The sequence below is a fragment of the Asterias rubens genome, chromosome 16 (assembly GCF_902459465.1).
Source record: "Asterias rubens chromosome 16, eAstRub1.3, whole genome shotgun sequence".
NCBI classification, from domain to species: domain Eukaryota; kingdom Metazoa; phylum Echinodermata; class Asteroidea; order Forcipulatida; family Asteriidae; genus Asterias; species Asterias rubens.
The window spans coordinates 5,527,802-5,552,333 of record NC_047077.1 but is presented as its reverse complement, the minus strand read 5'-3'; the positions used below and the strand labels follow the sequence as shown (position 1 = coordinate 5,552,333).

At 39.2% G+C, this 24,532-nt stretch overlaps 2 protein-coding genes across 2 annotated transcripts in view; both read left to right on the top strand.

Annotated features, from left to right (window-relative positions):
* LOC117301055 overlaps positions 1-22,125 on the top strand; it is a 33,815-nt gene extending 11,690 nt beyond the window's left edge. Inside the window, exons 15-26 of the mRNA XM_033784938.1 lie at positions 866-4,624; positions 5,035-5,208; positions 5,923-6,075; positions 6,533-6,792; positions 7,081-7,401; positions 7,957-8,171; positions 8,969-9,147; positions 10,103-10,251; positions 10,659-10,850; positions 11,712-11,880; positions 12,341-12,481; positions 22,118-22,125. Of these exons, the coding sequence (XP_033640829.1) occupies positions 866-4,624; positions 5,035-5,208; positions 5,923-6,075; positions 6,533-6,792; positions 7,081-7,401; positions 7,957-8,171; positions 8,969-9,147; positions 10,103-10,251; positions 10,659-10,850; positions 11,712-11,880; positions 12,341-12,481; positions 22,118-22,125 (5,720 nt within the window). The remainder of the gene's footprint in view (positions 1-865; positions 4,625-5,034; positions 5,209-5,922; positions 6,076-6,532; positions 6,793-7,080; positions 7,402-7,956; positions 8,172-8,968; positions 9,148-10,102; positions 10,252-10,658; positions 10,851-11,711; positions 11,881-12,340; positions 12,482-22,117) is intronic.
* Positions 22,126-24,237: 2,112 nt separating this feature from the next.
* The window catches only part of LOC117301054, a 126,853-nt gene continuing 126,558 nt past the window's right edge, over positions 24,238-24,532 (top strand). Inside the window, exon 1 of the mRNA XM_033784936.1 lies at positions 24,238-24,250. Within this exon, the coding sequence (XP_033640827.1) occupies positions 24,238-24,250 (13 nt within the window). The remainder of the gene's footprint in view (positions 24,251-24,532) is intronic.

The window sequence follows — 24,532 nt, the reverse complement described above, 5'->3', positions numbered from 1 at the left end:
AAAATAGGAGGCTTAATTGAGTTTTTTTTTTTACATCATTAAAGGGTTTTGGTACTTTTTGTAACACATAACACTATGTCCACAGATTTACATTAAGCTTACACCGTTTGAAGATAGTGATTGTAGAAAGCGTACCTTAAAATATTAGGTGCTGTAGTTTTTGAGAAATGAGTAAAAAATGTCATGAAAATACGTTTTTACATGCTAAACTAATTTTCGTCTCATGATCACTGAGACGAAAATTATTTTCATGACACTATTTTACTAATTTCTCAAAAACTACAGCACCTCATTAGGTAATATTTTCAGGGAAGCTTTCTACTATCATTATCTTCAAACTGTGTAAGTTTAATGTAAATATGTGGACATTACGTTTTTTGTCCTACAAAGAGTACATAGACCCTTTAATTTATAACCACATGTGACATACTGCATTATGTCTCACCCATTGGAAATACAAAGACCTTGATGACCTATTTGTAACCTACTAGACAATGAATAATTATTATACACAATAAGTACAGATAAAAGACCGATTTTTGTAAAGTGAGTCTAAAAGCCTACTTATCATGAAGTTCATACTAAAACAACCTTTCTTTGAAATAATTCCCTCTTAACTGAAGTTATCTTTTTAAAATTTCAATTTCAATTTCAATTCACTTTATTATCCATGATGGGAAATTCATTTCGGCCTTTTATACAACAAATTTACAACTAACTGAAAACCCTAGAAAAATGCAATCAGCTGATCTTTGTCCCATATCAGTCGTGTCTTCTAATTGTTTATATTTTTTTTGTTCCAAAGAAACTTTGATATCTGTTAACACATTTGAAAATTTGATTGTGAATTTGTTCTCCTTTTAAGGTGTTGAGGAGACTGGTCAGCCTTACAGTGATCTCTATGAGCCAGAGGAGTTCGGAAGTGCTGGTGGTGGACCGAAGGGTGGCTCTGGAGGTGGCCGTATCTGGTTCAACGTCACTGACGCCATCCTTATCGATGGGATCGTATCTGCCAATGGGAACGACGGGGACACAGCTAGTTCCAACAATGGAGGTGGAAGCGCTGGGAGCATATGGATGCACTGCGCCAAGATCAAAGGATACGGAACGATCGCGACAAACGGCGGGGCCGGATCATCAAGGTCTGGAGGTGGGGCCGGAGGAAGAGTGGCGTTGTACTTCATGCAGAACGACACGGCAAATGGTTTTAAGTACGAATCCCATGGAGGAGCACCTGGCATTGATTGCGAGGACTGCGAGGGTGGCGGACCAGGAACCGTTTTTCTCTACCACCTCTACCACGACCATAGGACGCTCTTCCTTGAGAATGCTGGGTTCGTGCCGAGAACTAAAGCCATTGACTGGGACAACTTGAACAAGGATGGCTGTCGGGCTTGGATTCTTCCATTCTCGGGGAGTCATGGATTTGCCGGAGGGAGCAATGAGTTTCATTTTGAGGAGCTGCAGATCTATGATGGTGCTCATATGGCTGTGTTAGCTACCAACGGCTCACAGGGTAATGTTAATCTGATTGATGAGTTGAACAATGGGCTGGTTGTTGCTCCTTCGCGTCCTCGTCTGGTTACATTATTCTTTCAGCATATGATTGGAGACCGGTCAGGAACTATCCATGTTGGCGACCTTCAAGAGATGGACTTGGAGCGAGAGGAAATTGATTTACCATTCAGTGTACACGTCTACTATGATGGACACCTTGGTCTAGCACCTAAGACTGTCGTCCATGGTGTTGAAGTCCACATGGCTGGGTTGTTATCACACATTCAGAACCTAACCCTTCATCACGGTGGGTACATGTGGCTTCAACATGGCGGACGAACAACTGGGAGTCCTTTCAGCCATTATGAGTTTCAGTTCGTTCGTGTTCAGGATGACTCAAAGATTGAAGCAACAACTGATCCTATTTCAGAACCTGGCATTACCTTCAAGGTGCGTGTCTTTGCCATAGAAGGTGGAGGACTATATCATGGGACTCGTTTGACCATTCTCGCTGAGAACATAACTGTTGATGATGGTGGACAACTTGCAGCAGATGCGTTGGGGTATGATTCAATGCATCGAAATGACACCCACTTTCATCTGTCTCTGCATGGAGATGTCAATCCTGGTATGCCTGACTTAAACACTGGTCTAGGGTCTGGTGCTGGACATGGTGGCAGCGGTGGGATCAGCATCCATTCTGCAGGAAGAACGTCTGGCTTTGCTTATGGAGACCTCTATGAGCCCTATGTTTTTGGAAGTGCAGGGGGACTTGGGATCAACAGTGCCTCTGGAGGACGAGGTGGTGGGTTGATTTGGATGAATGTGACGGACACAATCGAGATTGATGGCCAGGTGACAGCAAATGGTGGCTCTGCTGATGGAAATGGTGGAGGCGGTGGCAGCGGTGGGAGCGTCTGGGTGTACTGCCACACTATCAAAGGGTATGGACGATTTGCCCTCAATGGGGGTGACGGATCCACACATCCCACTTCCCCGGGGAGTGGTGGAGCTGGCGGCCGACTTGCAATGTACTTTGTAAACAATGAAACTGCATCTGGATTCAATTACCATTCAAGGGGTGGACAAGCAGGACATCCGAACTTAGCTGAGAACGGGGGTGCGGGAACAGCGTTCTTGTACCACATGGTGTACGAGCATCGTACGCTCATTGTTGACAATGGTGGTCTTCATCCTTTGGACCCCCTGAATGTTATTGACACATACTCTGATCTCACTCTTGACAGGTGTCGCACCTGGTTTCTACCCCAGTCAGGTGGCCACGATTTTGCCAATAGTAAGTTCGACTTCCACTTTGAAGAACTACAAATATACGGCGCTGCCCACGTTGCAATTCTTACAGAGCCTGTTGACACCAACGCTACTCTGTTTTTCTTGTACATGATCGGTGATCGTTCTGGAACTTTCCACGTCGGGAGAAATCAGGAACTGGATCTCTTCAGGCCCGAGATCGACTTGCCGTTCAGCGCGCGTGTCTACGCAGGCGGCTTCCTGGGTCTTGCTCCGTTTACCATCGTTCACGGTGTGAGCATCTGGCTGCATGGAGTCTTAGCACACATTGAGAACATGACACTGCATCATGGAGGCTTGCTCTCCATGGAGCATGGGGGGCGAACCTGGCACGATGATCCAAGCCACTATGATTTTGAAATTGTCCGCATCCAAGATAACTCCACCATACTTGGACTTACTGAACCAGTTGGCCACCCTGGAATTTCCTTCAAAGCCGTCGCGCTGTTTGTTGAAGGCGGGGGTGTATTCCACGGAACCCGACTGTCCATCAATGTGGAGAATGTTACAATTGATGACGGAGGGAGTTTGAATGTCAACGGTGAGGGGTACAGTGTCTCTGACTCCCAAAACATCTCGAGTGGTGTGAACATTGGACTTGGTTTCAGCGCAACTCGAGGCTCCTCTGGTGGTGGACATGGTGGCACTAGCGGTCGTGGTGAAGAAGCTCTTAAAACAGGACAGCCGTACGGAAGCTTATACGAACCATTTGAGTTCGGCAGTGCAGGTGGAGGTACAAACGGTGGCAGCGGTGGAGGGATTATCTTTCTGAACATCAGCGACACATTCCAGAATGATGGAATTCTTAGCTCAGAGGGAGCTCCTGGAGGTGACACTACAAGCGGTAGCGGCAGCGGAGGGAGCATCTTGATTGAGTGTTCCCTGATCAAAGGAACGGGTGTGGTTTCAGTTAATGGTGGTAACCAGACAAACACAGCTGGTGGTTCTGGCTCGGGCGGTCGTACTGCTCTGTACTTTCACTCCAACCAAACTTTTCTCGGCCGGTTCGAGTCTCACGGTGGTAGAGCAATGTCGCCAGCCGAATCAGGTGGACCCGGGACAGTCTTCTTCTATCACCAAGGCCACCAGCATCGGACGTTGCTTGTTGAAAACGGCAACCTTGAGAGTCCATACATTGTGAAAATACAGAGCCATTCTGATATTTCACAGGACAGTTTCAAGGCATGGCTGCTCCCTCAATCGGGTGGGCATCACCTAGCTGGTGGGAGTCATGATTACCACTTTGAGGAGCTCCAAATCTACGGCAACGCTCATCTTGCAATTCTAACCGATCCATATGATCACGGTGCTACACTTCACTTTCTCCATATGATTGGTGACCGCTCCGGCGTCGTCCACATCGGGCCGAACCAAATCATGGATCTGCGGAGAGATTTCATCGATATCCCGTTCAGCGTGTACATCTACCAGCGAGGTTACCTTGGACTGGCCCCAGACACCGTCCTCAGTTATATCTTCATCAGTGTGGAAGGCAGACTGGATCACATCCACAATATGACCATGTACAATGGAGCATCCCTTCAGTCCCACCTCACTGGATCCACGAACGATCTGCCTCGCCTGAAGTATCGCTTCAATGGGACCGTTATCGTCAAAGCCAACAGCGTGATGAATTTTTCAGCGCCCTTCGCTCATCCGGAGCAGTACTCCCTACATGCTGACAACCTGGTGGTTGAAGGTGGCGGTCTGGTCTATGCTAAGAACCTGAAGATTGAGTGCGATGGAAACATGACTGTTGACGATGGGGGTAATGTTGATGTTAGCGATGGAGGCTACCTGTCAGATCTTGGACAAGGTGAGTCTGTTGAAAAATTTGTTTTTAGTTTGAGATAAGGATCAGTGGGGTGAGCTAATGTAGCATCAGCAGCTTGCAAAATGTTATGGTGATATGGGCCAAGTGTTTTTGCTCAGCAATACTTTTACGTTCTTAGCAAAGTTGTATTCTTCAAGACTATGTGAATCAAGCACCAGGGCCCAATTTCATAGAGCTACTTATTATTAAGCACAAAAAGTAGCTAAGCATAACAAACTTTTGCTTACCAGAATACGATATCAGCCAAACTACCATGTAACAAGCATAATTTGTGACTGGTATCCTGCTCATTTCTGCTTAGCAGAAAACTGTTCAGCAATATTTTCCACTTAAGCACCTCTATCAAACAGGGCCCATGTCCTCTAGTTATGAGTTTCTTTTTTCTTTGACAGCACCTGGTGTTTCCCATCGCCTTGGTAACAGTGGTGCATCTCATGGAGGTATGGGAGGAAGAGGAGCTTGCGGTGGGATCATAAGCTGCCGTCTGAAGCGCAACATCCCCTACGGTAACCTCTTGTATCCTGGAGCTTTCGGCAGTGGAGGTGCAGGACCACGTGGTGGAATAGGTAGAATCTCTTCCCCATTTGTATTTTTTTAAAATAATGTGATGACATTTTCAAAGTCTTCCAGTGGTGCATTTCACAAAGAGTTAAGACTAGTCTTATCTCGAGTTAGGACGAGTTACTCCTTACGGGACTAGCCTTAAGTTTTTAATATCTTCTAGGACTTGTCCAAAGTTTTCGTGAAATCGACTCCTGGCCTGTTGGGTTACTTTGATGGGTTTCGAGGCATTGGGTGAGGTATCGATGTAAATTCAGTTTGCGGAAACACCCTGTATTTATTGTATAGTTTACCACTGCCTAACTATTCAGTCTGTCTTCATGCTACGTATGTATGCTGTCTATAGTTACTTTTCTACTCTGAACAGCAGTGTACCAGTTGATTGGCCTTACAGATGGCCTCATCTTGTCAATTTCTTATTTGACGATTGTGTGCAATTGCTCTTATATATAAAACTAAAAAAATAAAAAGTTTTGTTGGTTTATTATTTTTAATCACCACCGGCATTCCAGCTTTCTTCTGAAGATGAGCAGAGCATATAATGGGAAACGTAAAGACCAAACCGGCTCTTTTCAGAGCCAACATTTCCTCAAAGGAGAGTTATTACATGGGTGTAGCCGCAAGTTTAATTACAAGTATTGATAGTTTTTTCAAATTGCACGGTAATTGTTTGAAGGTTGGACAACAGTTTGACATTTTGTACTGGTTCCTGTGTCTAGGCGGTGGCATCCTGAACATTGATGTGAAGGGAATTCTGAGAGTAGATGGCCACATCAAAGCCAACAGCTTGGACATCGGTGTAGCAAGTTCCCTATCAGGAGCTTCTGGTGGCAGCGGTGGGAGCATCCTCATCCAGACTGGAGCTCTGACTGGTTTGTAGTTGACCTTCATAATTGATTGAAATTTATTTGCTTACCCCTGCCCAAGTTACCAGTGTTTTTTTTTATAACTTGCCATGAATGGTGGTGCTGTTTAGTTCCAATGATCTCGTTGCATACTTTTGTTCGGAGCAAGCGTTTTTGAAGCTGTTGGAGAGTGGCCATGGTTGAACACAAGAGGGCGTCAATACAACGCATGAGCACACATGACTGCTGAAATCTAAACTGCTTGATATAATAATGCCATAAATAACGCCCTGTCTTCCGCTCCATGGCATACCCTATTTGTTTGTATCCTTAACATCGGTTTGTATTAGAGGCACTGGACATTTTTAGCTAACTGCAAAGACCAGTATGTATCCCAACATATGCATAAAATAATTTTACATTATTGATGAGATGTTCACAGTGTCTAGACATTTTCAATGTTTCATTCCTCTTCATGTCCCAGGAGGCCACACAGGAGCAATCCAATCAATGGGAGGCTCAGGAGATGCTTCTGGTGGCAGTGGCTCTGGGGGACGTATCACCGTCTACCACACCAGCAATGTGACCCACGACTTCTTCCAAGGGGCTTACAACGTCCACGGAGGTCCTGTCTATTCCTCCGCTGAGGCTGGTGCCTCTGGAACCTTCTACCTCAAGAATCTTGGCACTGAGTTGAGCGTTCTGAGAGTCGACAACGACGGAAGACAGTCCATCGATAACGAGGTTGAGAATCTTCATTTTGGTTTTACCCATACATGTAGGCCCTGTAGACCGATGTGTGTTAGCACTGTATACTCAGAACTTTCCGGAGTTCTGTGAAAAAATATCACAGAGACAATTCTTAAGTGGGATTCGAACGCACGACCTTTGCAATTCTAGAGCAGTGCGTGTCATATCAACTAGACCACTGAGATTGCCTGGTAGCTAGAGGCAGTGGGTACTGCAACAATATAATAGATGTTAAATTGGCCTCGGGGATAAAGAATATTCATTTTGGTTTTACCCATATAGGTTGAGAATATTGGATGGCGTCTTGATTTGAGCAACACGCCGGCCACGTACAGCAAGTCGTCATCCTTTACTTCGACGTCTGGGGTTACAGTGACGTCCAGTTCAAGCGTGTACAACCGCAACCCGTACTACTATGGCAACCCAAACGATGGAACGTCGTACCTGATTCATTACCTGTTTGATCAGACTCTGAATGATGACTTCCACCAGTATTTCCTGAGTCATGACGCCTCAACGACTCTCACAATCAATCTAGAGGACGATTATTTTATCAACACTGTTAGAGTGTACCCGGTCTGCAGGTTCCCTACCAGGTTTAAGGTAATAACAATATTTGTATGGGGACTTCCTTTAACTCTAGGTCTCTGGGTGCCATTTACCAGTGTAAAATTTGAAGAATTCTCTGTGGTTTAGTCCCAAGGAAATCGGATATCAACACCGACCTGATGAGCCATATTGGCTCTGGACAGACTTTACCATTTTACTTTAATCAATTTCCAGCAGAACACAGTCCGCCATTTTGTAGGACCAATTTAAACTCTACAAAATGTTCCACTAGTTTTAGTTTCAGAGGAAAATCTTGAAGTTTTTTAACCACTACTCACTACTAATTACAAAAACACACGTAAGGTATTTTAGTATAAGAACAACTCTTCAGGGACAAGGAGCAACTCCAACCAGCAACATTTTACAAGATTTCACAGCAATGCCCCTTTAAGGGAAGAAATATGTTTGGTTATCACTCTTAAAATTTATAGCAAAAAAACCTTCTTTTTTCATTTTTACTTTTACTTTTTTTTATTAACAATGTTATGTTAAAATTTAACTCAGAAAGGAAAAATGACAACGTTTATTTCCAAATGTTTCCACATCCAGGTGCAGTCAACTACTTCAGACGGCGTTGTGAAGGATGTAACCAGTAACTATGTCCTTCCCAGTTCTTCATGTCACTACGGCTCTTATGCTGACCTCCCTGTTCGATGGAATGCAACCAAGCTGACATTTTTTCTGTCTTCAACACTTGGCAATAATAGATATGCCGCCATGTCGGAAATTGAGATTTTTGTCGATGGTCAGAGTGTCCATGACAGGTTTGTGTATATTTATGTTGTATCATTGCAAGCAATATCATCATTAATTTTGTAATATATACAAAGGATTCCTAATTTTTGTTATTATATTTAACCAGCCCGGAGCACTGCTAGTGTTAACCCTCTTGTTACCGAAATATTTTGTCCTTAACAACTGCTGGTGCCCATATTGCTTGACCACTCAAGCATAAAGCCACATTCTTACACAGGTAATACCAAATATTTTGCTGATTTAATTTTTTTTTATTTCAGTAAAAAATCATTAAAATCAGCTAATTTACTCAAGCTTATTCTTTGATTCATCAGTGTAATCTATGAACCCCAAACTTTTTTTCCACACAACCATTTGGCACTCACTATATGTATTTGGCATTTCAGATTGTTGCAGTACCCGCTGCTAAAACTTAGTATTCGAACTGCCTCTAGCTACCGGGCAATCTCGCTGGTCTAGTTGGTATGACATTCTAGAATTGCAAAGGTCGTCGGTTTGAGTAATATGCCTGTGATATTTTTCTCAGAACTCAGGAAAGTACTGATAAAACAGTGCTTACACCAGAATGAATATTTCAGATCTTTCCACTCAAATGTGAAGGGATTGCAAATAAAATCATTTTTCAATCATTGGAAAGATCTAATCTTGCAGGGCAAACATGGACACTTGCAGCTTCTTAACAAATGACTTTGTGCTCATACACAGGCTTGGTTTCTTTTGTTTTGGTTGACTAAAACCGCCATTGTGGCGGAAAGGGTTGGATTGGTTCCCCTGTTATACTCAACTATTTGAAAACTCGTTCCAGATACAAGTACAGGGAGCTGAGCAGCGCACGTACATGGATTGAACCGGAAACCGGAACCAATTCTTATAGTTTTGATGAGTTGTACATCACTGGTGGAGCCCAGCTTGCCATCTTGCCAGATGGAGATCTAAGAACTGAGGTTGATGTCTATGTTGGGGAACTGTTTGGAGATACCTCTGGTAATTGATAATTGGTTTGATTTTATTGATTTTATTTGATTTTATTTTTATTCAACATCCAACAGTGCAAGCTCGCATTACAGGATGAATAAAAAATATTAAACATTAAAGGGACACGTTGCCTTGGATCGGGCGAGTCGGTCCGTGAAAAGTGCACGAAATCGCCTGCCATGATTTGCACATGATTGGAAAGATGTCTCAATAGCAGAATACAATGATACACACAAACACGCCTTGAATTTTTTTATTTATTTTGCGAACCAACACTTTCATTGCCAATGTGGCACATTTTCAATGTATTATATGTTCCAAAAGCGACAATATCTTACATGTACCGGTACTCATAAGTTTCATCAATTATACATGTACCTACCATAATGTTGTAGATTGCTAGGGCCAGGAATCGAACTAGGGTCATAGTTGTGATAGATAGGAGCTTTACGCACTAAGCACTTATGCCAACCAACAATGTTTTGTGCAGTGCATGCACAATAGTGCATAAAGCGCTTGCCTTTTATCACTTTGGCTAGGAATCGAACCAGGGACACAGTGGCTAGAGGTGATCGCTTTATGCACTAGTGTGCACGCATTGCATAAAACATTATGGGGTGGGATGAATTGCTAGTGTGTATGCGCTTGTCCCTCGCCATTGTGTCCCTGGTTCGAATTCCTGGCCACAGTGGTGAGAGGCAAGTCCTTTATGCACTAGCCATTCATACCACCCCCCCCCCCCATGCTATGTGCAGTGCGTAAATGCTAGCATGAAGCGCTCGCATCTCACTACTGTGTCCCTGGTTATATTCCTGGCCACAGTGGTGAGAGGCAAGCGCTTTACACACTAGCCACTCATGCCACCCCACGCTGTTTGGTGCAGAGTGTTTCTCCCAAGACACATTGCACTCCAGAACAATATCAATCAATACTTTAAACACAATACCAACTTTTCTTTTTGAAGGGTATCTTCATGTGGGCTTTTCCCAAGGTGTTTCAGTTAATGTGACACACCCGGATATACCGTTCAATAGTCGTATCTATGAGACGGGTAAGCTGCACATGCCAAGCAGAGCCTTCTTCAAGGGAGTGCAGATGAAGACATCGGGAAAGGTATGGTATAACATGACACAAATGGAATGTGATGCGATTATGCTAAAAGAGTAGATTGGCAGAAAAATCAGTATGGAGAAACTAGCCAAAAAAGGGCCAACAGGTGTGAAATTATATCTACACATATATGGTTAAAATTTTAGTGCCAATATAGTTTTTTTTTGTACTGCCAACTTCCCTTCTTGATAAATAACATCAATAAGAGGTTAAAATTAGCATTGAAATAAAATGTGCTGTTGTTTTTTCAATAAACAACTCGACTTTAAACCCCTTTTTCTCAGTTTTATTCTCTCGCATTTCTTGGTGTTTCTTCTTTCATGTCTTTTGAACCAAAGGTGTTATCAACATTGGGTTTTCTCAGGATTGAAGCATAGATGCTGACATGTTTTATGTTTGTTAATTAACAGGTGACAGGCATAGACAACTTGTACGTCTTTGATGGTGGGTATGTGTACATTGACACCAATGGCAGTATGGGTGCGGACAGCATGCCTGGTGAGATTCAACTGGCCTCTGTTCACGTGCAGGATCGGGGAACGTTTGAGCTGTTCTCATATGATAAACACGTTGGCATGGAGATGAATCTAACTAATTTGACAGTAAGTGTATAGACTTTTCATTATTGGTTTTACCCGTATACACCGTTGTGTGTTAGAACTGTATTAAACAACAAATTATACACTTTGCAAATCTTAAAAACACTGGACACTATTGGAATTTTCAAAGCATAAAGTAACAAACCTGTGAAAATTTGAGCTCCATTGGTCGTCGAAGTTGCGAGATATAGATAATAATGACAGAAAGAAACCCACCCTTGTTACAAGAAGTCGTGTGCTTTCAGATGCTTGATTTCGAGACCTCAAACTCTAAATCTGTGGTCTCAAAATCAAATTCGTGGAAAATTACTTCTTTCTCGAAAAGTACATTACTTCAGAGGGAGCCGTTTCTCACAATGTTTAACAGCTCTCCATTACTTGTAACCAAGTAAGTTTTTGTGCTAATAATTATTTTGAGTAATTACCAATAATGTTACCAATAATGTCCACTGCCTTTAAGCAACAAAAAAAACATTTTGACCGTTAACCTTTACAATAAGAGACCATTCATTTTTGTTTTATGTTCCCCTTTTTTCAGACATTGCTAATCTTGTAAAAAGAAATTAAACTGCTCTTGTCAGGTAAAATGTAAGGAAAATTAAACAGAAACAGAAATGCCTGATTTTGGTTTTGAGTAGATTTTATGTTTACATGGGGAACATTGGAAACTGTCAATACAGTCCCAAACCCTTTTCTTTGAGCCCATTGTTTGAGCAAAAGTTGGTCAATTGTTGTGGCTGTTTACTCATTATCAGTTTACTAGTGCCATCATCAAGCCAACAGGCTCAACCCAAACATGCAGCTTGATTTTATACGAGTGCGGAAAATTCAATAATCCAATTTTTGTATTTTTTATTTGTTTAGGTTTACGGAGGTGGATTGTTCAAATCCAATGACAGATTTGACGTGACTGCGCTTCATCTTGTGGCTGTGTACTCCGGTGGTGAAATCAACCTTGATCACGGCGGATACATCACCAAAGATGTCAGAGGTCAAGGCTTTGAACCCTCCGAAGGACCGGGTCAGGGATATGGTAAGTCACTTGTATCTTATGAGCATGATATTTTACCATGCTTCGTCTTATGGATTGGACACTAGGTCGTAGGCCTCGTGCACTAGAATTGGTAGTGTTGTGGCCGAGCGGTTACAAGCATCGGACTCAAGCTCTGGTGTTTCTGATCAGCGGAGTGTGGGTTAGGGTACCAGTCTTGACACTTGTACACTTGAGCAAGATTCTTTTGCATAATTTTGATGGGACACGGAGCCTGTAGGCCTCGTGCACTATAATTGGTAGTGTCGTGGCCGAGTGGTTACGAGCACCGGACTCAAGCTGTGGTGTTTCTGATCAGCGGAGTGTGAGTTTGAGTCCCATGACACTGTATCTTTGAGCAAGATACTTTACCATAATTGCTTTGTCCTTCGTATGGGACATTAAGCAGTATGAATAAGTAAATGGGTTTTTCCTCTCTTTTTTTTCCTCGCTTCATTCTCAGGCAGTACAAGTGGAGGCAGTGGTGGAGGTCACGGTGGCAGCGGTGGACGCGGAAGAGGACAGTCATTCATTGGGCTTGCTTATGGGTCTATATACAACCCAGTCGACTATGGTAGTACAGGCGGATATGGGCAACAGTATGGTAAGTCCATCTTTGATAAGGAAATTGTATACTCTACTGGAAAATTTAAAGGGGCACCATGGCAATGATCACAAGGGGCAACGGAGGAAATTGCCTCTGTTGCCTCCATCTTACCAGGTCTGGATCTTAACTCTTTCATGTGCTGACGGGTTGCGACAAGTAGATTAAAAATCAAGATAGCAGGGCCACACAGTTTTCAGCATAGGAAAGAGGACTTGTGAGGGTGCTTTTGTGAACTGTTTTGGAGTTTTTTGCTATTTGTAAAAACAATAAGCAATTATTATGTGTCCATATTTTTAATTTATTACTCAAATAAATGGTACATCGAAGGTTTCAAAAGTTCCATTACCCTGCTACTGATGAAATATGAAAGTGCAATGTGGTAATGCAACTCAAAATCGGACTCAAGCCAAGTTATCAAATATATTGAATTAATAATATGAATAATACATATGCTCTACAAGGAACACAGCACCTCACAATCAACAACATAATTGAATACAGAAATTTAAGAAAATGCATTAAAACAAACAGATCATAAGCTAAAACAAACAGATCATAAGCTGGGAAATAGGTGAGTTTTGAGTTGGCGCTTGAAGGTCGCATGCCGCTTCCCTGATAGCACACGGCAGCTTGTTCAACAATTTATCAAACTTACAAAATACATTTAAAAGTTACTGTATAAAATGCGGTCTAAAAACAGTGCAAACAACCTACATTCGGTACTTCTTACCATTTTGTTTCAAATGGTCCTTGAACAAAATTTTATATTTTTTTCAACTAGATTTTTTTATTATTACTAAATTTCCAAAACGAATTTGACATGCGCTAACTTGGCTCTAAATATTCAACATACATTTTAAAGTTACTGTATGCAATGTGATTTCAAAACAGTGAGAAAATCTACATTCAGCAAAGATCACTTTTGACCATTTTTGTTTAAAATGGTCTTTAAACAAAACAAAGTTTCTCTTATTTTTCAACAATGTGTTTTTAATTTTACTAATCTTAACTAATTAAATATGCACAAACTCTGAGCTCTAAACTGTAACAATTCAATATACATTTCAAGTTAGCTATTGACAACGTGATTACACAATGTTATGCAAAACGTAAATACATTTTAGTGACTTACATTTCATTCATTCATTCCAACGGCTTCCACTGGCAGTATTTACAATAAAGTAAAACTGTTATCTGTAATTTGTGATGACTACCTATACTTGCCTAATTTGAAAGTTCAGATTTTCCTTGATATTGTCATTTTTTACTTTCAAATAAAAAAACCTGGAACAAAAATATTGACAAAACAGGGAGACTGCCAACATTAGGGGACTAGATAGCTAAGTTGGTAGAGCACCGGCATGTTGCAGGTTAAAATCTCGCTCTTGTAAATTTCGTTTTGTACAACCCCTTCAAGAATAAATTACTAATTTGTTATCTTTAGCAAGGCTGCTAATTTGTAATGTTTCAATAATTAAGCTGATAAAAGCGTGAAAGATTTTATATGTTGTTTGAAAAACTGTTTGTTTTTTACACCAAGCTTACAGCTAGCTTACATTTAAACAAACGTTTTAAATCAAATCAAATCAAATCAAATCAATCAACATTTATTTACATACAAACACGATATACAAATACAAGCAATGAGATTTTACAAGACGTTTTTATTTATACTGCTTAAGATTATGCTTAATTGTCAACCCACCTCTCACTGGTATGGTTGATTAAATTTGTTAGGGAGTTGCCATGGATACGTGGTGTTGAATCTATTAACCCAGTTCAGCCGACGTCATTGCCATAATTGAATCTAATGGTTGATCCATTTTGGTTGTTTTTTATCCCTGCTGTGGGTTAAACTGTGTAGCGTATGTTTAATATCAAATAACCACAAGGGAAACTGGCTGGGTAAATTTTTAATAATCTGGAGTTGAACAAAGACAAGAAATTTTGTTGAAATAAACAACTCGATTTAAAGGGATGCTACAGTGAATTAAAATAAAACAGTTAATTTTGCTGTCATTTATTTCTGATATATGTATTGATCAATAAAATGTGTTTGTTTATTCCCGACATATCTGACTTGCGTAATGAGCGAATAAGTCATGCCCCCCCTCCCCCTTTGTGGATGGTTACCGCCCCTACCATCGACGTCACGTCGGGAATTCAAACATATCGTCGGCAAAAAGAGTCTGGTCCCTAACTACACGCGCCTAGGTACCAGGCCACACAGTGCACACGTCTCTATATGCACACGGCCAGGTGGCCCGACGGCTCGGGTTACCGACATGACGTCACGTTTATGCAAACGTTTAATTTCTTGAAAACCATTTTTAAAATACTTGCGCACTTAATAAAAAATAGTAAAAAATATTTCAGGTTTAAAAAGTCATGTTTAATCGTTTAAATGAATAAAAAAAAAACACTGCAGCAACCCTTTAATATAACAAGTCACATCCCCTCAACTTTTGAACACTTCGGTTGTATTATACATGTAAGTTTGGGTATAATGCCCGTTTATAGTACACTACATGTACAGGTTAATTGGCCTCTGACTGGCATCTTGGACAATTATATTGACAAAATAGGGAGACCACCAACGTTAGGGATAGATAGCTCAGTTGGTGCTCTTGTCAATTTGTCTTTGATAAACCCCCAAATAATTTTTATTTTACCACAGTTGACATCTCAGCAAAGGATATGTATGAGGTACTTGTCTTAATCATGTTTTTTTCTTGCCTTTTTTCCCCATGAAACTTCAAACAGCAATCTTTTTTCTTTTTTTAAATTACTTGAAGGTTTGAGGACATGCGGGCATTTACATGCTCACATTATCATTAATTCGACTCCCAAAATGGCACACCGTGAGATCAGCGTATGAATCAGGGTTTTGTATCCTGCAATTTGCTGAGGTGTACGTAGAACAAGGAGCCATTCCAACAGCTGAATTCCACAAACAGCATCTCTTTAGAACTCCTTGCCTGGTGCATGTTTCCCTCCATCCTACAATCTAGACTGTTTACAGAGGAATATCAATTCATATCGTCAGCTCCCCTGAGTTATTTTCACTTTAAATATTTTTTCTTCTTGTAGCCCCTTATTGTTGTTTGGGGTGAACTTGCATGGGAAAAAAATATGAAAATACCCAAAACAAATCAATCAATTTATATGAATAACTGATTTGGATTCTGCATCACACAGACTGCTCTGGCTCGTTCATTACATGCATAACTGTGAAAGCCGTTTGCTGCCTCTCTGATAACGACACACTCGTCATAATCTCTAACAACTGATAGGTTCACGTGTGCCAACACATCTTGTGTTATTTTTCCATCACTCATCACACATTTGTGACTTTCATTTAAAGAAATGCTTTTCTTGCATCCCACCCACGCAGTATCGTAACCCAGCCCTTGATTCAAAATGAATTGTATTTCTTCTCTACTTTCTGGTACTGCCATATATCCACCCAGTGAGGTGCAATATTCCAAAGCTTTCTCCCTAGGGAGCACCTCAGTTGTGAAAAGGTAACATTTGTTCCCCCACTGTTTCCACGGAGAAGGGCATGCCCCTCTGACCGTTGAGCTACATGTGCCGCTTGAAGCAGTGACATAAACTAACAAAGCGCAAAAAGCAGCTATGAAAAACTTGGTCATTGTAACCTAGTGTTGAAAATCAGTTTTGCCAAAAGATACTGCAATATTTTGCATGGGTTTTCCCTTAAAGGTTAATTTGTTTACCCTTGTGGTTTTTAAACTGCCTTTTCTATATTTAGTGTTGTTTTAAAATATTGTTTATTTTAGTGGAAAGCGCTTTGAGGCCTGGCATAAGGCGCTATATAAATTCTCTTTATTATTATTATTATTGTTATTATTATTATTATTATTATTATTATTATTATTATTATTATTATTATTATTATTATTATTATTATTATTATTATTATTATTATTATTATTATTATTATTATTATTATTATTATTATTTTATGGTGAATTGGTCGAATGCTTGTTGTAAAAATTTGGCCCAAATGATTACCAGTTTTAGTTCAGAGATTTGTAAACTTCTGCTTACAGAATTTGTTTGTAAGGCTTTACTTAAAGTCACATACAATTGGAAATGGTGAGCAAAAACCTTAAACAATGGACCAGTGGAAAAAATTGTGGACTAGTCAAACGGCGAGCTAAATATTCTTACTGTCCTCACTGGCATACAAATCCCTGTTGATATTATGACAAGTTATTTAAAAGTATAGTTATTGGCCCGATGATTCAAACCCTAAGCAGTCCCCTATCAACTCTGTACACTTGACTTTTTAAAAATCTCCAAAAGCCGGCTTGAGACTCATCTCTGAATACTTTTAGTACATTGCACGAAATCCTGTAAACTCCTTTGTCTTGAAGTTTTCCTTCTCTTTGCTAGAATGATGGTGTTCTACACAAGCAAGATAATTGACTGACTGCCTTTGGTTCTTCTTTCATGTTGCTTTTAAATGCCTTGTTGTAAGAACAGAAGATACATTGTCTTGCTCACTTCTTGTAATAGAATGAGTTTATTTCGAAATTGAATGATGAAATTACGAGTCGTCGAAGCCACAACTATGAATCATAGATTGAATTGGTCTTCCTTCTGTGAATGGATGTTGCCAACATCAGAGCTTTCAAGTTCTGTACCAAAAAATAAAAACATAAAAGGGCCAAGTTTAAGCTGTTGAATTGCTAAGCAAGAGTTAGAAACCAGTATTGGCCAATGCACATTATACGTTTTTTTGGCTGGTTACTGATTTCTTCCTTTTAAAGGCAGAGGACACTATTGTTAATTGTCAAAGACTAGCCTTCACAATTGGTGTATCTCAACATATGCATAAAATAACAAACCTGTGAAAATTTGAGCTCAATCGGTCATCAAAGTTGCGAGATAATAATGAAAGAGGAAAAAACCCTTGTCACATGAAGTTGTGTGCGTTTAGATGGTTGATTTCGAGACCTCAATTTCTAAATCTGAGGTCTCGAAATCAAATTCGTTGAAAATTACTTCTTTCTCGAAAACTATGACACTTCAGAGGGAGCCGTTTCTTACAATGTTTTATACCATCAACCTCTCCCCATTACTCGTCACCAAGAAAGGTTTTATGCCAATAATTATTTTGAGTAATTACCAATAGTGTCCACTGCCTTTAAGACTTTTTATGTGTAGAGCAAATTGTTCTGCTTTATAGACCTAAGAAACTTGGACTGGTTTGTAAACAATACAACAGACCTGGAATGTTATTTTTGACATGGCAAGGTCATTTTCATTTTGTAAAGGACACTTCCATTGAACAATTTTATATGCAAAGGGGCACCAAGGCAAAAAAAAGGTGTGTGAACTAGTTCCCTCTGAAGTAAGGTCATATAAGAAAATAAGTAGCTAATTACCCCTCCCTCATCCTTTTTTGAGGCCGCATCCTTTTTAAATGTTGTTTTTATTTTACATTTTTGTTGTTAAAATAAAAATACATTTTCTGTGTATTTCTCATTAAACTTACTAATACTTTAAGAACTTCTAACTACAAAGTAAGCAGTGACTTTAAACTAAAGAATTGGTGGCCAGTTTGAATAAAAACACTTTGCGGCTACCTTTGAAAGAAATAAAAAATAAAAAGGCCCTCATCCTCCTATTTTTGGCCTAACACAAAAAAAAAAAAAAACATGACCACTGTCTGCAACTACATCAATCCTGTATAATACCTTTAAAAAAATATTACTAAAAAATCAGGTTGTAAAATTAACAAATATAAAGTACTTACATTTCAAGAAGTTTATAAGCATCAGAAGAGACCTGTTTACCTTTGATGTGCACCCGTGATAATGCTGTGTGTTTAATTGGCTTCCACCATCTCATAATATATGCGAGATGTGTTTACCGGATACCATGGTAACCGATTTTTGTGCATGAAAGAACAGACCAACGCACTTTTTTACCTCATGTCTTCCGATTTTGATCAAAATTGCTGTGATTGTAGGTCCTTATGAGCAATGAATGCACAGCAATTTTTAGCCCGATCGGACTTACCATGTGGTCAGGGCAGAAATCACTAAAATCTGACATTTTTAAGGTAAAATACCACCTTTTTGGTAAAAATATGTAATAACCATGTCAATTCTCATCACATATATGCAAATTTGGTATGATAATGATGAGAATTGCATGCTCAAATCAGTTCTTTTGTCAAAAATAAATTTTCTGAAATGTAGGTCACTGTAATCTTTAATATGTTATCATGACCTTTGACCCCGCTTTTGAAATAATGTATCATTCCAAAAATCAATGAAATAAAAATCTCTTGATAGAGCATGTCTTCCTCTATCAGAATCCACTAAGAAACCGTTGGGCTCTTCAAAATTTACAACTTTATGACTATTTTTGTACAAGTACCGTATCTTTAATATGTTATCGTGACCTTTGACCCAATTTGTGAAACAATGCATCATTCCAAAAATCAACAAAATAAAAATCACTTGATAGAACATGTTTTCCTCTATCACAATCAACCAAGAAACAACTGGGCTCTTCAAAATTTACAATTTTATTACCATTTTTGTACAGTTGTTAGGTCACAAACTAGTCAATTTATATACTTTACATAATAAATCCACCAACAAACCTCACTCTTCTGTTTCTAAAGTTACTTAAAGTGTTCACGGTTTGCGATTTGTTTCTTGTTGAGGGCTGATGTGGTTTAACCAGAATCAGAATTTAAACTATCAGCAGTGACACACACCCAGGATTTATTATTTTTGGGGGGGTGGGCCATATTTTCCCCAAAAATTTCTTTCGAAGATTGTAAAACAAAAAATCAAAACAAATCAAACAAACAAATTGAATACCTTGGAGGGGCTGGGATCAATCCCCCAGAGCCATCGTACCCCACCCCCCCCCCCTTTCGGGTGCACCACTGTGATTATTAGTGATCCCAGTTAGAGATTACATCAAGGTTGAGATGGAGAAGCTGTCTGCCTTTCTTCAGTAGATCACAAACTTATGCAGTCTTACTTTAACACCCTGTGATGAATCTTGAACAACAAATTAATGCATAGTAACTTTCTGAGAAATCCTCAAGAACAATTTGTTCACCATGCTGCAACTCTGACTTCAGTGCCCATTTTAATAGAGCTGCTCAGCAGCAGATTTTGTGCTAACTTTGCGATTTCCATTTAACCGTATAGCACACGAAAAGGCATGCTAACCTTCCGATGAAGTCAGAGTTGCAGCATGGTGACATTTTTTGTTTACCATCTTGGAAAGAATTTTGTTTCGGAAAAATGCCCTCCCCCCCCCCCCCACCCCCTTCCACCCACAACCCAAATTAAATCCTGGGTGCGTCACTGCTGGTATTTTAAAGTATGATTCTGGTTAGACCACATCAGCCCTCAACATGAAAAAATCCCAAACCAATAACAATTTTAGTAACTTTGGAAAGTTTTTTATTTTTATTTATTTATAAAGTAAAGTACATGTATAAATTGACTAATTTGTAACCTACCAACTGTACAAAAATAGTCTTAAAGTTGTACATTTTGAAGAGCCCAGTTGTTTCTTAGTGGATTCTGATAGAGGATGACATGCTGTATCAAGTGATTTTCATTTCATTGACTTTTGGAATGATGTGTTATTTCAAAAATTGGGTCAAAGGTCACGATAACATATTAAAGATCATAGTGACTTGTACAAAAATAGTCATAAACTTGTAAATTTTGAAGAGCCCAACTGTTTCTTAGTGGATTCTGATAGAGGAAGACATGCTCTATCAAATGATTTTTATTTCGTTGATTTTTGGAATGATACATTATTTCAAAAGCGGGGTCAAAGGTCACGATAACATATTAAAGATTACAGTGACCTACATTTCAGAAAATTTATTTTTGATGAAAGAATTGATTTGAGCATGCAATTCTCATCAATTTGATACCAAATTTGTATGTGATAAAAATTGACATGGTTATGACATATTTTTACCAAAAAGGTGGTATTTTACCCTAAAAATGTCAGATTTTAGTGGTTTCTGCCCTGACCACATGGAAAGTCCGATCGGGCTGAAAATTGGTGTGCATTCATTGCTCATTAGGACCTACAAGCACAGCAATTTTTATCAAAATCGGAAGACATGAGGTAAAAAAGTGCGTTGGTCTGACATGGAATGACCCTTGTACATCTTCGTGATCTGTTATCAATGATTTCCATCCCCCAAAGTATACTAAAAACAGCTTAAAGGAACATTACAGAATTGGTAAGAAAACAAAAATCGTCCAAGACATAAAACTTGCACGGTTCTAAAGATTATGCTTGTCGAAAACATACTATAAAATATTTCTGTCTGAAGTGTCCTTTTTGATGAAGATAAACAAAACTTTTTTCCCGTTTGGAATTTATCGCTTCATTTTTTTAAATATCAATATTATGCATCGTGTTAAATCATTTTTTTTGTTCACTTTTTTTCTTGTGACCCAGATGGCCAATCGATCTCAAACTTCCACAGGTTTATCAGTTTATGTATATGGTGGATTACACAAAGTGCTTATAGGCTTAACTGCCAGCAACTGTTTTGTTAGCAAAAAATGATGTATTTTTCCTTTAAAGGTAGTGTTATAGATTGGTAAAAACTCAACAAATGATTGACCATTAAAACTTGTAAATTTATTTTCACACAAACACTGACTTTTCCCGAGTTCTGTGGAAAAAAATCCACAGGCAAATTACTCAGGTGGGATTCGAATCCAAGACCTTTGCATTGCTAGGGCAGATGTCTTACCACTTGACCACCGAACTAGCCCGAGACAGTTTGAATACTTCGAAGTTCGTACCGCAGCCATTTAATAAATGTTATTTGTTGCATCGGGGATAAAGAAGATAACTTGGTTTTTTTCCCCCACACCAATGTGTATTAAGCAGTGTTTACTCAGTACTTTCCCGAGTTCTGTGAAAAAACATTTTTAGGCATAATTAAAACTTAACTTGGTGAAAAGAGCTGTAGATGTTGATGTATAAACTCTTTTGAGAAAGCACTGCATCAAACTAATTTTTGATTATTTTTCAACCCAAAACATTTGAATCTGAAATACGAAGGAGCCATTATTACCGATTCTTCAGAAGCAAATTCACCTTTGATATTTTCCATAAATCAAAGCAACTGTTTGAAAGGGGCCGCAACAGGTGTATTTTACTGACGTCCTAATAACAAGTGTGTTTACATGGCACACAGACAAGGCAGTGTGTGATGCATCCTTTATTATTCAGACAATAATACACTCTAATGATCAGGGCATTGTTAAGAAAAAGTGCGATAGTTGCACCCATAAAGGGAGAGTACACTTTTGGTAATTACTCAACAAAAATTTACCACAAAAACAAAACATGGTTACTAATGACTTTCCTTGAAATAATGTAGTTTTAGAGAAATAAGAATAAGAAATTGAATTTGCGAAGGGCTTCAGACAAAGTGCAGCCTTTCTCAGTTATCTTGAAACAATACAATTCCTCGCAGAAAGGGTGTTTTTCTTTCATTATTTTCATGGAACTTCAATGACCAAAATTCTTTTTTTCCCTTTCTTTTAACCCCTGTCCTTGTCTTCTTGTTTCTTTACTTTTTCTGTTCAGCGCTTTGATCTTTTTGTAAAGACCTCTTAGCCTAAATATTCACAGGTTTGCATACATTTAGTGGGGATACTTGTCAGTGATAATTACCAAATGTATACCCTGCCTTTAAGGATGAAGGCCATGTTTGCATCAAATGGTGAGGAGAAAATTAACAGATGAAGAAAAGAGAATATTCAACAGTGCATGACGAACCAAACAATTCATTTGCAAAGACCTTTTTTAACACATACAACCTTTACTGAGTGTACAGTGCTTAATTGGTATGAGGGTAAGAAAAACAATCCTCAATGCAAAAGATATGTTAAATAGTTGCAGTACCTAAATAATGCTAAGGATTCAAACTGCCTCTAGCCATCGGACAAGCTTGTTGGTCTAGTGATAAGACATGTAATAGCAATGCAAAGGTCATGGGTTTGAATCACACCCCATTGATTTGCCAGTGGATTTTTGTTCACAGAACATGAAGAAAGTGCTTATTACTTGTCGATTATTTGTTGATTTTTATTTATTTTTTTTGAAGCTATACACATTTTTCCCTGAATGACTTTTTAATCATTATGAATGTGAAATTTTAGACAATGACCTTCTAGCAGTGAGCCAACAATTTTGTAATATTCAGTACTTTCTTCTTCAGCTGCGCCATGCCTCTGGAACTCTCTCCCACTTAATCTTAGATCTTGTCTTTGTACCTCAAAATTCAAATTTCTTCTCAAAACTTATCTTATGTCACAGCTTTTCAAGGACTAATTTTGTTTGTGTCTGTTTTGTTTTGTTCTGGGTTTTACAGCGCCTTAAACACTCATTATGGATATATCGTGGATATGTGTGCATTACAATTCTTTATTATTATAACTATTATTATAATTATTATATTATTCTATTTTATAATCTAACAGGCGAGCTTTATTTTGGTGATGAATCTTTGAAGAACACCATCCAGAGGCGTGGTCTCGGAGGGCGTGGTGGAGGGGCGCTGAAGATAACGACCCGTCACATGATCATTGATGGCATTATCTCTGTTAATGGGGAAGATCCTGACGGCACACATTTTATACATTCAGGTCAGATGGCTGCACTGTTCTCCTTAAGTTATGGAGAGTGTAGATTTGTGGATAGAATATACGAGCCATAGCTAAGTACATTGTGGTCACAAATCTACACTATAGAGTCTATTCTCTGACTTTTTACTTTATCAAACAATGTTTGGTCACATTTTAAACTATTTTGCAAAATTTATAAGCAAAGGTCTATTATATAGTGCTTGCAACATTACCAAGTAGTATGTTTTGTTTGCAATTTATGTTTTTCCTAAAGTAAATTGTTTAACTGGAAAATGTTTTTGGAAATTGAAATATATCATGTTTTCAGCTTATTTTTTCAATTTGTAAAGACAGTTACTTTGTAAGTTGAACTATCACTTAAGTTCGGTACTCAAGAATCTACAGTATTTAGTGTAGATTTGTAACAAATATAATCTACACTTTTATTATTATTTCTGCATTATTCACAAATGTATATGCAACATTCTTCTAAGCCATTGAGAGCAGGATAAGTTGAGAGACAAATTTTTGTAAGATATTCGTTCTCAAACCGGAAGCCAGTGAAGAGGTTTTAAAACAAGTTTAATATACATGTAGGATGATCATTTTGTATTTGTCACAAGACAACCTACAGCATTTTGGACCCACTGTAAATGTTATTTAAAAAAACTTGCTATTATCATGCAATTATTCATAGTGTTCTCTACTTGTCACTTTTAGGTGGTGGTTCTGGAGGCAGTATCTGGATTGATTGTGAGGAGCTTGATGGGTATGGTAGAGTGTCTGCCAATGGAGGCAAGGGACAAGGCTATGGGGGCGGTGGGTCTGGCGGCAGAGTGGCTATCTACCATCAAAGAAATAGAAACTTCAACGGCACTATAGCTGCACAAGGAGGTATTAAGTTTGTCTCAATTAGCCATTTTTATGTTAAAGGAAGAGTAACACCCATTTCAGACAGACGCTCCAGGTTCGCGCTGAACCAAATTCTGAATTAAGTACATGAAAAGTTTGACATCTGAAACAGTTAGGAGCGACTGGACGCACTAGAAGTCAAAAGAACGATTGTTGCAGTCGTTCGGAATGACTCTGGAGCGTCTTGTCATGTGCCGCATCTAATGTTAATGTTATGTTAAGTTCGCATGTCTGAAGCCAAATTATATTTGGGTAGACCTAGAGTCACTCCCAATCTATTTGGTGCGGCGCAACTCTGGCGCGCATGTCTGAAACAGGTCTAATCAATTTGAGGCCAAAACTTTGTGCTTCAAATATTTTATTACCGCAAGACAGTCAGGCGGGCTTGGCGCGGGACCTGTGTGCTCAATCGGTCACCGGTCTGGCCCGGGCATTTGGTTTATTGCCTCGCCGTTTCGTCCAA